Below are 12,559 nucleotides of genomic sequence, written 5' to 3'. Positions count from 1 at the left end.
ATTTTAGGGCTTATTTGGATACCACCAAATAAGTTACTTTTTCTACTTATAGCAATAGATAAGTAACTTATTTTAGATAAGTTTGGTTTATGATTCATCAAAAGTAACTTTTTTATTTAAAAATATTTAATCATTTCAATTAATTTTTTAGCTTTTATACTTTTCATAAGTTGTTGAAAAGAGGCATCAAGAGAGATGAAAGAGAGGAGATGCTGCTATATTGTTTATCAATTCTACTTGTCTTGTTAATAAGCATAAACTAAAATAAGTCACTTGTGACATAAGTAACTTATCTTAAGCAACTTACGATTCAAACACCCCTTATTTTCACCAATTTAAATAGTAAGATTTCAGTTTCAAGAGTTTGTTTATTTTATAAGTGGAAACCCAAATGAAGAGACAATAATCATATTATTTCTTATGCTTGAAAAATGTGAATACGGAAAAATGTAACAATTAATTACTTGTTGAAATACGTAGCTTTGCTTGTATATCAAACATGTAAAAATGTTTTCTCAATCATATTTACCTTGCTTTCCTTAGCAATTGAATAAGCCTAAGTAACTAATATCCGTCAAATATAAGATTTTCACTTCTATCCAAGCATGCCCCTAAATTTAATAATATAAAAATAATTATTATTTAAATGTTAACTCCTTTTTTTTGTTCTACTTGATAATCATGTATCTAAATTTTCATATAGAGAAAAACTCTAATACCTTAATACAGTGTATTGGGTATAGAGTTGTCAATAGGAAAGGCTTGGGCTAGAGTATCAAGCTTGAGGGCGAGGCTCAAGTTTAAAATTCAAGCTTGTTTCTTAATTGGACTAAGTTGGCACCATGTATAACAACATTCCATTAAAAGAGCTCTACCCATTAGAGTTTACAAGGGCAATTTAATAACATACACAATATTTACGAGTCCTTGTTTACTTCTGTTGCTACGGTCCAACTCATGCCCCCATTTCTTTCTGCACTCTAATGAGACCAACTGTCGGATTCAAGCCCGGCCCAATATAAGTATTTAATTTCAGCCAGGGACTGAATTGTTTTAACTTCTCAGAAGCTAGGCTTATGTCGAACAACGTGGACAAAGCTTGAACACAGCTTGACCTGGTCCTAACCCGTTGACACCTCTATTGGATGATATATACATGAAAACTTAAAAATTTCATACTTAGGATACAAGTAATTTAAATAAATCCCAATGAAGGATACTAGTTTAGATTGACCAGGAACTAGAAATTATAGTTATCTGATTATCAGCCGATTAAATCTGTACCCATTTATTGAATGGATAAAATTGAAAAAATACCATTTCTTATTTCAACAAATAAGTGTCCATTAATCAGAGGTCTGGATTATCTAACAAACCTAACTTTTTAGCCTCTCTTTGGTTCAATTTGAGCAAATACGCCCATATTTACCTGCCTGTGTATCAAGAATCACACCCAACCAGAGCATCAACTAATCCCATACTATTTGAATTCTCGTAATAGCCACAAATGAGTGCCACGTGTGAGGAAGATGAGTCACCATCATTTTTTAAATGGTGGCAAACCATCACAGAAACTAACCCATAAAAACACAACAAAAGAAGAGAGAGCTTTAGGGGTTTTGCACTCTCCCAAATCCGGCCTGCAACATCAAACAAACAACCCTCTCTCTCTCTCTCTCTCTTCAATCCATACATGAGGATTCGAAAGAGATCCTTGTTTCCTCTGCCTCCTCTCTCTCATCCCATCTCTCTCTTAAAACTCCACCCCTCATCAGCAACGACAGCAAAAGGAAGAGAAGAAAAGGAAAGAAAACAAGTTCAAGGACTGCACTTGAAAGGGGATCATTCCAAACATGTCCATTCCAAAGAAGAAGAAGAATACGTGGATCGATCTGAGCCGTCTGATCTCCGTCTTACAATAGTAAAGAAGAGAAACGGATGCATTTCATCTTATTTTGTTATGCCCCCAAATCCTCATCAGGTTGAGATTATCTCTCTCTTTTTATTTAAATTAATTTCTTTATTTTCCATAACTAGCTTCTCTCTTTTAATCGGCACCCACCGGCTCATGATAGCGGATCCCCCTTCTTTCTCCAACTGAGTGCAACAAATCCATACCCAGGCATACACCCAATCTCTGTGTATGTTATGCCGTTGGCTTTCCCCCTCTTTTCTCTACGTGGGTGCAGCGATCTATCTTCTGGCATACACCCAATCTCAGTGTTTATCTCTGATTTCATGGGATTTTCTCCTCTTTCCTCCAACTGGGTGCAATGATTCATCTCCACATATACACCCAATCTCGGTGTTTTTCTCAAATTTCATTGGCTTTTCTTCTATTTTCTCCAAATGCAACGATTCATCTCCTTACATACACCCAATTGCACTGGCTTTCAACCTCTTTCCTCCAAATGCAACGATCGATCTCCAGACATACACCCAATCTCAGTGTTTTTCTGTGATTTCATGGGCTTTCCAACTCTCTTCTTCAAGTGGGTGCAACGATCCATCTCCAGACAAACACCCAATCTGGGTATTTTTCTGTGATTTCATTGGCTTTCCACCTCTTTTCTCCAAATGCAACGATCAATCGCCAGACATACATCCAATCTCTGTGTTTTTCTGCGATTTCATGGGCTTTCCACATCTTTTCTCCAAGTGGGTGCAACGATCCATCTTCAAACACACACCCAATCTGGATGTTTTCTTCTGATTTCATGGGCTTTCTTTTCTTCAACTGGGTGCAACGATCCATCTCCCGACATACACCCAATCTGGGTGTTTTTCTTTTCCTTATTTCATGGGTTTTTTTCTTTTCTTTTTTTAATTCATATTTCAGACCTTGGAAGGAAAAGAAGAGAAAGGAGAGGACGATGAAGAGAGATTGAGTGCCGTCCACAACCACAACAACAACAACAGTAAGAGGTAAGTAAAGTCACCATTTTCCTCTCTCTCTCTCTCTCTCTCTCTCTCTCTCTCTCTCTCTATTTTTCTATAGTAAAAGCGGTAACACAGCCATTTCATTCACCCAATGCAATTTCCTGACTTTTCTTCTTATTGCATGTATGTGGGCCTTCTCTACCCACATAAGATGCCATGACTATTATCATCCATTCACGCATACAACCCATCTCTCTTTTATCTTTTATATATATAGTTAGATGAAATAAATATAAATAAATAGATAAAATAGATTAATGAGGATGGTTCTTGGCTTGTGGGTTAACTAAACATGAGGTGCAGCTTAGCACTGAGAGGCTGGTCTGAGCTGTAATACGCCCTTGGTGTAATGTGTAACAGTTGGGGTGCAGAAACTGCTTCTGGGTATATGCTTCCTCCCTCTTCTTCTTCTTCTTCTTCTTCTCATCATCCAGGTATGTTATCTTCTTGAAGCAAACACATCCATCTTCTTGTTATGGTTGTATCTATTGTTGTCTCTTGTTTTCTTATTGGGGTCATGGCAATAGTAGTTGGGAGATGGTTTGGAGGGGAGAAAGAAGTTGCATTGAAGAAAAGGCGAGAGAGCGATGGTGATGAAGAGGAAGAAAAGGAGATGATGGTGAAAGAGAAGAAGAAGGTGAAGACTAGTAAGAAGATGAAGAAGAACTTGAATGAAAATGAAAGCAGTGAGAAGGATGAAGAAGAAGAAGAAAAAGATGAGGTTTTTAGTGATGGTGGTTTTGCAAAGAAGAGAGGGTGTGGCAATGGCGGTAATAGCAGCATAGTGAGCGGTAGTGTAATGGAGGGCTCGAGGTGTAGCCGTGTGAATGGGAGGGGCTGGCGTTGTTGCCAGCAGACGCTCATCGGCTACGCTCTCTGCGAGCACCATCTTGGCAAGGGAAGACTGAGGAGCATGACGAGCGTCCGCAGTCGTTCGTCTGCCATAGTTGCTGCACCAAAGCGTCGCGATAACAACAACAACAACAATGATGATGACAATGATATTGGGTTATTGTTGTTGTCGTATGAACAAAGGGAGGAGGAGCACAATCAAGACGAAGAAGAAGAGGAGGAGAAGCTGATGATAATGAAGGAGAAGAAGAAGAGAAGGAAGAGAATTGGGATGGTGAAGGCTCGATCCATTAGTAGCTTGCTCGGCCAAACGCCACATGCAGCTTCACCCATAACCACAACCACAGCAACAACAACAACGACGACGACAACCAACAATATCAGCAACAATGTGGTGGTATGAATGGATGAAAATGGTTTCTATTTCTATTTTTTAGGGAGTGGGAATTCGCCAGTACTGTCTGTCATTTTCAAGTTGTGGTTTGATCATCCACCATGCACGTTGCATGCATATAGAGCAATCTGGATCATTCAAATCTTGGGTCCCATTATCATTGGTTATTGTCAAAAATCACAATGATTGGATTATCGTAACCATCCGATATTGCCCGTTGGATCTGGACCAGTGGCCATTTCAGGTATAACCGTCCATTCAATACCCGACAATTTGATGGCTAGGATTGCTCAATCAGTGCAACCTTAGGCCCCACTATTTGGACAGTCGAGATTTCCATACATGCCACGGTTATGGCGGATGAGTTTCAACCATTTTGTAAATGGTGGTGGACTATTACACTAGTTAAGAGTGTCTTGCTACCAGCATTTTGGCATTTGGACGGTGAAGATATAGACAATTCCTTGAAGTTTGTATTCAAACCGATTCTTGTTTTATTTTTATTCGTGGGTCTAATTGCAATTTGTAAGGACACGAAAGGAATATTGATTTTAAGGAGGGGTCTCCCAAGCCGTGCATCAGGTGGGTCCCACGTTCCAGATGACGTGGGCCAAAATCTGGCCGCTCAATTTATCAGGTCGACCATATGTACGTTGAGAAATGCCAACGGTTACCATGCAAGAACTTGGTATTTGGGCCAGGTCATGTACGTGGTGGGGCCCACCTAGTGCACGCCAGGGTGGCATGTTTAGTATAAGAATCGTGGGAAATCCTCCAGTCCTCTCAGAGCACTGTAAGTTATGATGCTCCTAGTTGCATCTGGACAATTAGATGGTACAATCAATTCATCTAGACCGTTCACTAGCTCCAAGGACGTTCCGGGATTACCATTAAAAAAAAAAAATCACATTGATCTGACAAATATTAACCATTTGATCTATGAGTTTTAATATTGACGGTCAAGATCATTTACACAAAAACAGGTCAAATCAACAATTTGGTCAATCCATTTATTAGGGCCCATCATAGATTGCTTATGATCCTAAAGAATCACTTTTGTTAGGTAATCACAACCATCCGATCCTTGTCTCACGAAAAGGATGGCTATAGAAAATAAGGCCAAATTAAATATATGGATAGGATCATCTGATCAGTGTAATTTTTGAATGGTAGTACATGAAATATAATATGAACTTGATGGGCGGTTCAGATCAATCCATAGGACTGTCCAAGTGAACCAGTACAGCTAGGAGTACTACTACAACTTATAGTCCTTTGAGAGAACTGAAGTCCCTCCAGAGTTATTATTATTTTGGACTAAAATGCCCTTGTGCCTGTGGAGGAGATTAATCAAGCCTTGCAGATTCCATGGTGGGATCACATGATATGCATGTATTCAATGAAGAAGGGGTGTTGGTGGGGATAATGGTATCAACCGTTTTCCACACGACAAACTAGGGGTATTTTGGTAATTTTGATTTTCCTCATTTTACATTTTACATTTTTATTATTTTATTTTTATTTTTATGTTTCCAGTGGTGGGAGGAGGGTTGTCCTGTCTTTGTACTATATGAGTGGTGGTTGTTTTTCCTTTCGTTTTTTGTGGGGCTGTTTGGCCGTTACATGAGCCATGCTTAATTACGTTTTGACCCTTTTGAATTAACATCTGCACCCCCACTTTTGATGCATCCAACCCTTTTATTTTACTTGGGTTTGATTTAGAATGGTGTTTGGCTGCACCAAATATCATGATATTTCATGATTAAGCATTCTATTTTGGTGCAACCAAACACAACTATTTTGGGAATTGTACGGCGAAATTCCTTGGATAGTCAGATTTTACCAAATAATTCTTCCACCAACCTTGATTACCAAGAAGTCCTCATTGAGGAGAGAAATTACTTAAACACCCTTATTTTATTTTTCTTTTAAAAAGCAGTGAGTTTATAATTGTGGGGCCCATGAGGCATGTGTTTCCATGAGGTATGTTTCTGGCATCTAACTCATCCAACAAATGCAACATACCATGATTACTGGAAGTTTCAAATCTCTGATAAATCAAATGATAAGATAGGCTAAACCATGAAAATAAATATATAAGATTCAAAAACATCTAAATTCATGCATGGCCCATGGGATGATTTAATGGGATTTGGATTGCTTGATGGCCAGGTCACAATATCCCCGGCGAGCTGACATGGTAGGATTTGATTGGCTTTGTGCTGCTGTCAAAGATGGAGACTTTTGGCTACTTACCCAACACCAGCAAACGTATGCTTTATCCACGCAGTTCATCCATTTTTCCAGCTCCTTTTAGGGCATAGCCCAAAATTCAGGCAGATTCAAATCTCAAGTAGACCACACCATAGCAAAAATAATGTTGATCAAACGTCCACCATTAAAAATTTTATAAGGTTACAACATATTAGATGAAGAGAAAACACATATATCAGCTGGATCCAAAACTTACGTGGCCCTGAGAAGTTTTCAATGTAAGCAGTCAAGTCCCCACTATTTCCTGTGGCATGGTCCACTTGAGATCTAGATATGCCTCATTTTTAGGACTATCCCTAAAACGAGCTGATAAAACACATCCAGCATGCATGATAGGGCACAAAGAGCTTTGACACAGCTGGTGTCCCTTTCAAACATGCTTTATTTGGTGTTTCTAATGGTGGTATATGGCACAATCAAATCGTGCCGCATTGGGCCACTACAAATATCCCCAGTAATGGGATTACCAAGCAATTTGCATCTAATTAAATGGGTTAGATTTTGAGGAAGTGAACATATTTAGATTGGTTGGAAGTGTTTAAATTATTGTAGATATTATCTTTATCTCCAGCTCAGCAATACCGATAATGCTGGTATTATCGAAAATTTTAGGTATTAGCAATATATCGCTAAGTATCACCAATATATCAATATCACTAATATAATTGTCAATATTTTCAACTATGTAAATTCTAGGTGTCGCTTGTATTGCCAATGCATCAATATCGCCAATGTAACGCCAATATTTTCAACTATATAAATTCTAAGTAATGCTTCTATCATAAGTGTATCGACAATATTCAAGAATATCGCCAACGTATTGATATCATCAGAATTTTATTTATTTATTTATTTTCATGAGCACATAGTTGTACGCAGTGTTCAATTTGTCATTGATAATATTAATAATATCTCATATTATTGATATCACAACATACGTGATATATTGAGACCATAATCTTTTGTTTCATTTCCAATTATTGATGATTTTTTGGTGAAATATCATTTGTTATTGATATTTTATAATATTGATGAATGTTTGGATGAAATGTTGGACAGTTAAATAGGCTGGATGGGATGGTTGGACTGATTTCTTACAGCACATGCTTTTAAGGCTCCATTAAATGGAAACTTGTTATATATGCATTATATATATATATATATATATATATATGCAAATATGTACATTTTAACATCTCCTAAAGTTTCACAGAAAATTTCACAATTTTTCCTATGTTTCCCCGCATTTATAGTTATTAGCGATATTATCAGCAATATCGATATTGTTTTTGTATCCCTAGTCAATGAAACGTATAGCGATATCGATACTTCAAACACTAGAGGGATGTTATACATGAATCTGAATTTATGAGTAGATTAGGTTTTATCCTAAATATAGGAGCTGACTAGGTGTGTTACCCGACTAACACGACAATGGGTATTACCTTGATCGTATAGGGCCTGCCTTGATGAATTTGTTGCATATCGACATTGTCCATCCATTTTTACATCTTATTTTAGAATTTGATCCAAAATATTAAGCAGATCCAAATCTTAGTGGACCACACTATTAGAAATTGCATTAAAAGCTTATTGTGGCTATAAAAGTTTTGAATCAAGCTGATCTTTGTATTTTCCCTTCATCCGTGTATGTCTAACCTTATGAAAAGGTTAGATGGCAAATAAACATTATGGTGTGCCTTATGGTGGGCTTTCAATCACCATTGTTTCATGTGGTGTGGTCAACGTGAGATTTTGATCTGCTTAAGTTTTGGAAACATGTCCTAAAATGATCTGGAAAAATGGATGGACGACATAGATATATAACATATTCATTAAGGTGGGCCCCATGGTGAGCATAACACCAAATTAGCTCTCCAACTTGATTACCTTTTAAAGAAAAAACTAGACCATGGGTATTTTGTACTTTCACCCTGTAAAAAGCATTTATCTAGACTTTTGTTATAGTAAAAAGCATTTTTCTAGAGTTACGTTGGGTAGGTTGAAGTCGGGCGGGTTGGGTCAGGTTGGTGCTCAACCCTAGCCCAACCTAAGATTCCAATACCTCAACCTTAATGCAACCTAACCCAACTTCAAGTTGGGAATTCTCAACCTAAACCCAACCTAAGCGGGCTTGGTCGGGTTAGGAATTCTCAACCCAAACCCAACCCAAGTGGGCTCGGTCGGGTGGATACATGCTAATATTTTCGTTATTACATTAATCTATTATATTTCAATACAAGTCTTATTTTTTGTATCTATGATTTTATTAATTATATATGTAGTTATTAATTGTAAAAAACTTCATTTTTTTAAAACAAACAAGCTAAAATATAGGATGACTACTCCTTTAAAAGTTGTATTGTGTAGCACAAACTATTTGAGAGAGAAATCTGACATATCTTGTTAGCTTGAGTCATTAGAAATGAATGTGGACCAATAAGACCTGACGGCACTGGAATTTCCTGTGCCTTCAACATAGACAATCCACACTCAATTATAATTTATATATAACTTATATATTAATTGGGTTCGAGTTGGGTCAGGCTCCAAGTTTTATCTGGTTGGTGTTTTTATAGCCCAAGCCAGAGATCGGACTCGATACATTCTGCCGAGCCCAACCCAATGTCAGGTCAGTCACGGGTCGATCGAGTTAAACCCGTCCAACTTTCAGCCCTAACATTGGGTAGGGGTACATCCAAATCTTAGGTGGACCACGTCACACTAAAAACTGCATTAAAAGTTTATTTTGGCCATAAAAGTTTTAGATCAAGCTGATCTTTGTATTTTCATTTCATCTAGGTTTGTCTAACTTTATGAATATGTTATATGGCAAATAAATATTATGGTATGCCCTGGGTAGTTTTAATAGTGTCCATTCAATCACCACTGTTTCTTATGGTGTGGTCCACCTAATATTTGGATTTGCTTAAGTTTTGGAAACACGTCCTAAAAGATCTGGAAAAACGGATGGACAGTGTAAATATATAACATATTCATCAAAGTGGCCCCATGGTCAGTCTAACACCTAATTCACTTTCTAACTTTACTACCTTTTAAAGGGAAAAACTAGGCCAGCTGTATTTTAGTACTTTCACCCCTGTAAAAAATTCATTTCTCTAGAGCTTAGTTTGGTAAAAAGCATCTCTAGTTACGTTTGGCGGAGGTAGATCCAAATCTCAACTGTACAACACTAAAAGCTACATCTCACGTGTACAACACCACTAAAAACTACATTAAAAGCTTATGCTTGCCATAAAAGTTTTGGATCAGGCTGCTCTTTGTATTTTTCCTTTCTTTCAGGTTTGTCTAACCTTATGAACGGGTTAGATGGCAAATAAACATTATGGTGTGCCCTAGGTGGGCCCCAGGTAGTTTTTAATGGTGGCATTCAATCACATTGTTTCCTGTGGTGTGGTCAACCTGAGATTTAGATCTGCTTAAGTTTTGAAAATACATCCTAAAATGATATGGAAAAACGGATGGACGGTGTGGATATATAACATATTCATCAAGGTGGGCCCATGGTGAGCGTAATACCTAATTTGATCTCCCACATCACTTACTTCTAAAGAAAAAAACTAACCCAGCGTATTTTCGTACTTTCACCCCTGTAGAAAGCATTTCTTGAGAGTTTCTTTTGGCAAAAAGCATTTCTCCTTAGTTACGTCAGGTAGAGCATTGTTTGGTAAAATGCAAATTTCAAAGAAATTTTAAGGTAAAAATTCTTTTATATTATTATTATTTTAATTGTAATTTTTTTCTGAGCCAGGAGAATATGCACATTGGCCCAGGTTTTCTGTCTGTGCCGGAAAGATCACCATAAATGGTGCACATTCAATTGAAAACTGGCCAAAGATGGCAGGGATCTTCTATCCTGTGAAATTTTTTGATGGACGGTCCATCCATGACGGTGCGAACAGATGAACGGTCTAGATCACCGGAAGATAGGCTGCACTTGAACAAAATGAAAAGCAGAATTTATTGTGCGCATCGTAGATAATTCCTCCTCCCCAGATAATGTTTCTTCCGTAACAACGGCTCACATTTTCCCGGAGGAATGATATGATCCTGGACCGTCTTCAGGTTTTCAGTTAAAGTAGGGCCGAGGTTCGATTGATTTTGGCCGTTGATTTGATGGGCCCATCGTGAATGGACCATGCCCCGGAAAATTTTCAGTAAATTGGAAGATCCTAGCTCAATCTTGAATTTTTGTTGAGTGTGGATGGTTGTCTGTTTCTCTTCACGAAATCTCTGTCTGCAGGCCACAAGATGATAGCCTAGGCCACCTATATGTTGGGAATGTGGGGAAGTAAACCCTAAGTTCAAATCACACAGGATTAAGCAAATATAAGCGAAGCAATCACAAAAAATACATGATTTTTATGTGAAAAATTGTTATGGAAAAATCACGGCACAAAGTGGCAACAAATCCACTATGATAAATAGAGGTGTACATGAGTCGATCTGAGCTGAGCTTTGCCCAACTCGGCTTGACTCCACCAGCTAGAGTCCTTAGCTCGAGCTCATCTCGGCTTAGTCATCGAGCCTGGATTGGCAGCTTGTCTCGGCTTGGTCAGCAGCTTGGTCCAGTTTGAGTCAAGTTTGAGTCCAAGTTTTCGAGCCGTCTGATTGGGCCATAGCCACCCGGCCAGTGGTCGGGTGGGGTTCGCTAATCGGACTGACACTGCTCGTTACTCACCAGTCACTACACCTCGGCCGTACATACGCTGAAAAAATGGAGAGATAGGAGAGGAGACTCACTTTTCAGTTGTCGATCATCCAGATAAACGCTGGAAAATGGAGAGAGAGGAGAGGAAGGAGAGTAGTCGTCGGTCGGGCGCCGGAGAACGGTGAGAAATAGAGGAGAGGAGAGTAGTATGGTCACCGATCGCCGTTCAAGCACTGAAGAGAGTCGAGTTCAAGTTGGGGTTAAGGTTTTTAGGGTTGGGCGAACGGCCCAGACGAGAGTGGGCGTTGGGGGGTTAGGGTTATAAAAAAAAAAAAAAACCATATTTTGGGCATCTGATTTTTTTATATATATTTACTCAAAAATCAATCCAAGCTGAACCGAGTTGAGTTCGAGCTCAATACCAAGTCCAGCTAGGTCTAGCTTGGACTTGACTCAAAAAGTTTCGAGCTTAGTAAAACTGGCTCGACTCAGCTTGAACACAATTTCAATCCGAGTCGAGTCAATTCGAATGAGCTAACAACCTAACTTGACTCGTGTACACCTCTAATGATAAACAATGTACAAAGGATGGATGGACTTACCGATCTGAGAAAAACCCCTTAAATCTTATAAAACTCGAGTTTTAATCTCCATTTGCTTACAACAGCCCTAAAATTGGTCTCAACTCCCTAATCCCGATTACAAACCCTTAAATATATTTAAAATTAAATTAGAAAATTAAAAAAAAAAAATCATAATTCTACAAAACTGCGCGAGTTGGTCAATGGGAACTTTGATTAATTTGAGTACCATTGACTACCCCTCAATGAGATCAAAGCTATCCTTGACCAAATTGATTTGAACCTAAAAATTGTCCACGAGCAAAAGCCAAAAATTGAGAGTTTTTCGATTGGATCAATCGGGACTTTGATCAAATGGAATTGTCTTGTTTCTGACTGATTTCAAACATCTATTAACAATCTCCATCATGTCTTCAATCAGCACTGATCACAGCTCCAAGCTCCCTCTCTAATTACCTCCATCATAGCTGTAACGTCCTGGATTTTTGCTATTTTGGATTTCGAAAAACCCTTGAAATTTTTCATTATAATTAACTTATGTTGTTGCTTATTGGTCCTTAACGCTCGAAGTGAGCGTATACATGGGTATTATCAATAAAGAACTGCACAAATGTGATCAATCAACCGTAGGAAGCCAACCAATCATGCCGATCACTTAAACACCGAGTTTAGCCATGTGATTTATTCACGTAGAGTCCAAATCTAACCGACATATCACTAACCAACCGGGACAAATGTAACTAAATAAAGATCTACCCAAAGCTGAGACAAGTAGAAGTTAGATCTTAATTAACAAACTAAATCAATCAGTTGCCCCTTTAGCCTAAAAACCAACAGCTTAGACTA

General features: G+C 38.2%; 1 protein-coding gene across 1 annotated transcript; it reads left to right on the top strand.

Moving 5' to 3' along the window:
* The first annotated feature begins 1,775 nt into the window (after positions 1-1,775).
* On the top strand, positions 1,776-4,689 carry LOC131231598 (uncharacterized). Its single transcript, XM_058227851.1, has 4 exons — positions 1,776-1,981; positions 2,840-2,925; positions 3,301-3,374; positions 3,468-4,689. Exons 1-4 carry the CDS (start codon positions 1,961-1,963, stop codon positions 4,193-4,195), a joined length of 909 nt encoding a protein of 302 aa, XP_058083834.1. The 5' UTR covers positions 1,776-1,960; the 3' UTR covers positions 4,196-4,689.
* The last annotated feature ends 7,870 nt before the right edge of the window (positions 4,690-12,559 follow it).

The sequence above is a fragment of the Magnolia sinica genome, chromosome 17, assembly GCF_029962835.1.
Source record: "Magnolia sinica isolate HGM2019 chromosome 17, MsV1, whole genome shotgun sequence".
Lineage (NCBI taxonomy): Eukaryota > Viridiplantae > Streptophyta > Magnoliopsida > Magnoliales > Magnoliaceae > Magnolia > Magnolia sinica.
Note: the sequence above shows the minus strand (reverse complement) of the source record. Positions and strands in the feature narration are given on the sequence as shown.

What these genes read in the sequence shown, in the direction of transcription:
- LOC131231598 (XM_058227851.1), top strand. Translation starts at nt 1,961, where the DNA reads ATGCCCCCAAATCCTCATCAG. An exon ending in AACAACAACAACAGTAAGAG is followed by an intron (nt 2,926 to 3,300) that starts GTAAGTAAAGTC and finishes AATGTGTAACAG; the next exon opens with TTGGGGTGCAGAAACTGCTT. An exon ending in TTCTTCTTCTCATCATCCAG is followed by an intron (nt 3,375 to 3,467) that starts GTATGTTATCTT and finishes TCATGGCAATAG; the next exon opens with TAGTTGGGAGATGGTTTGGA.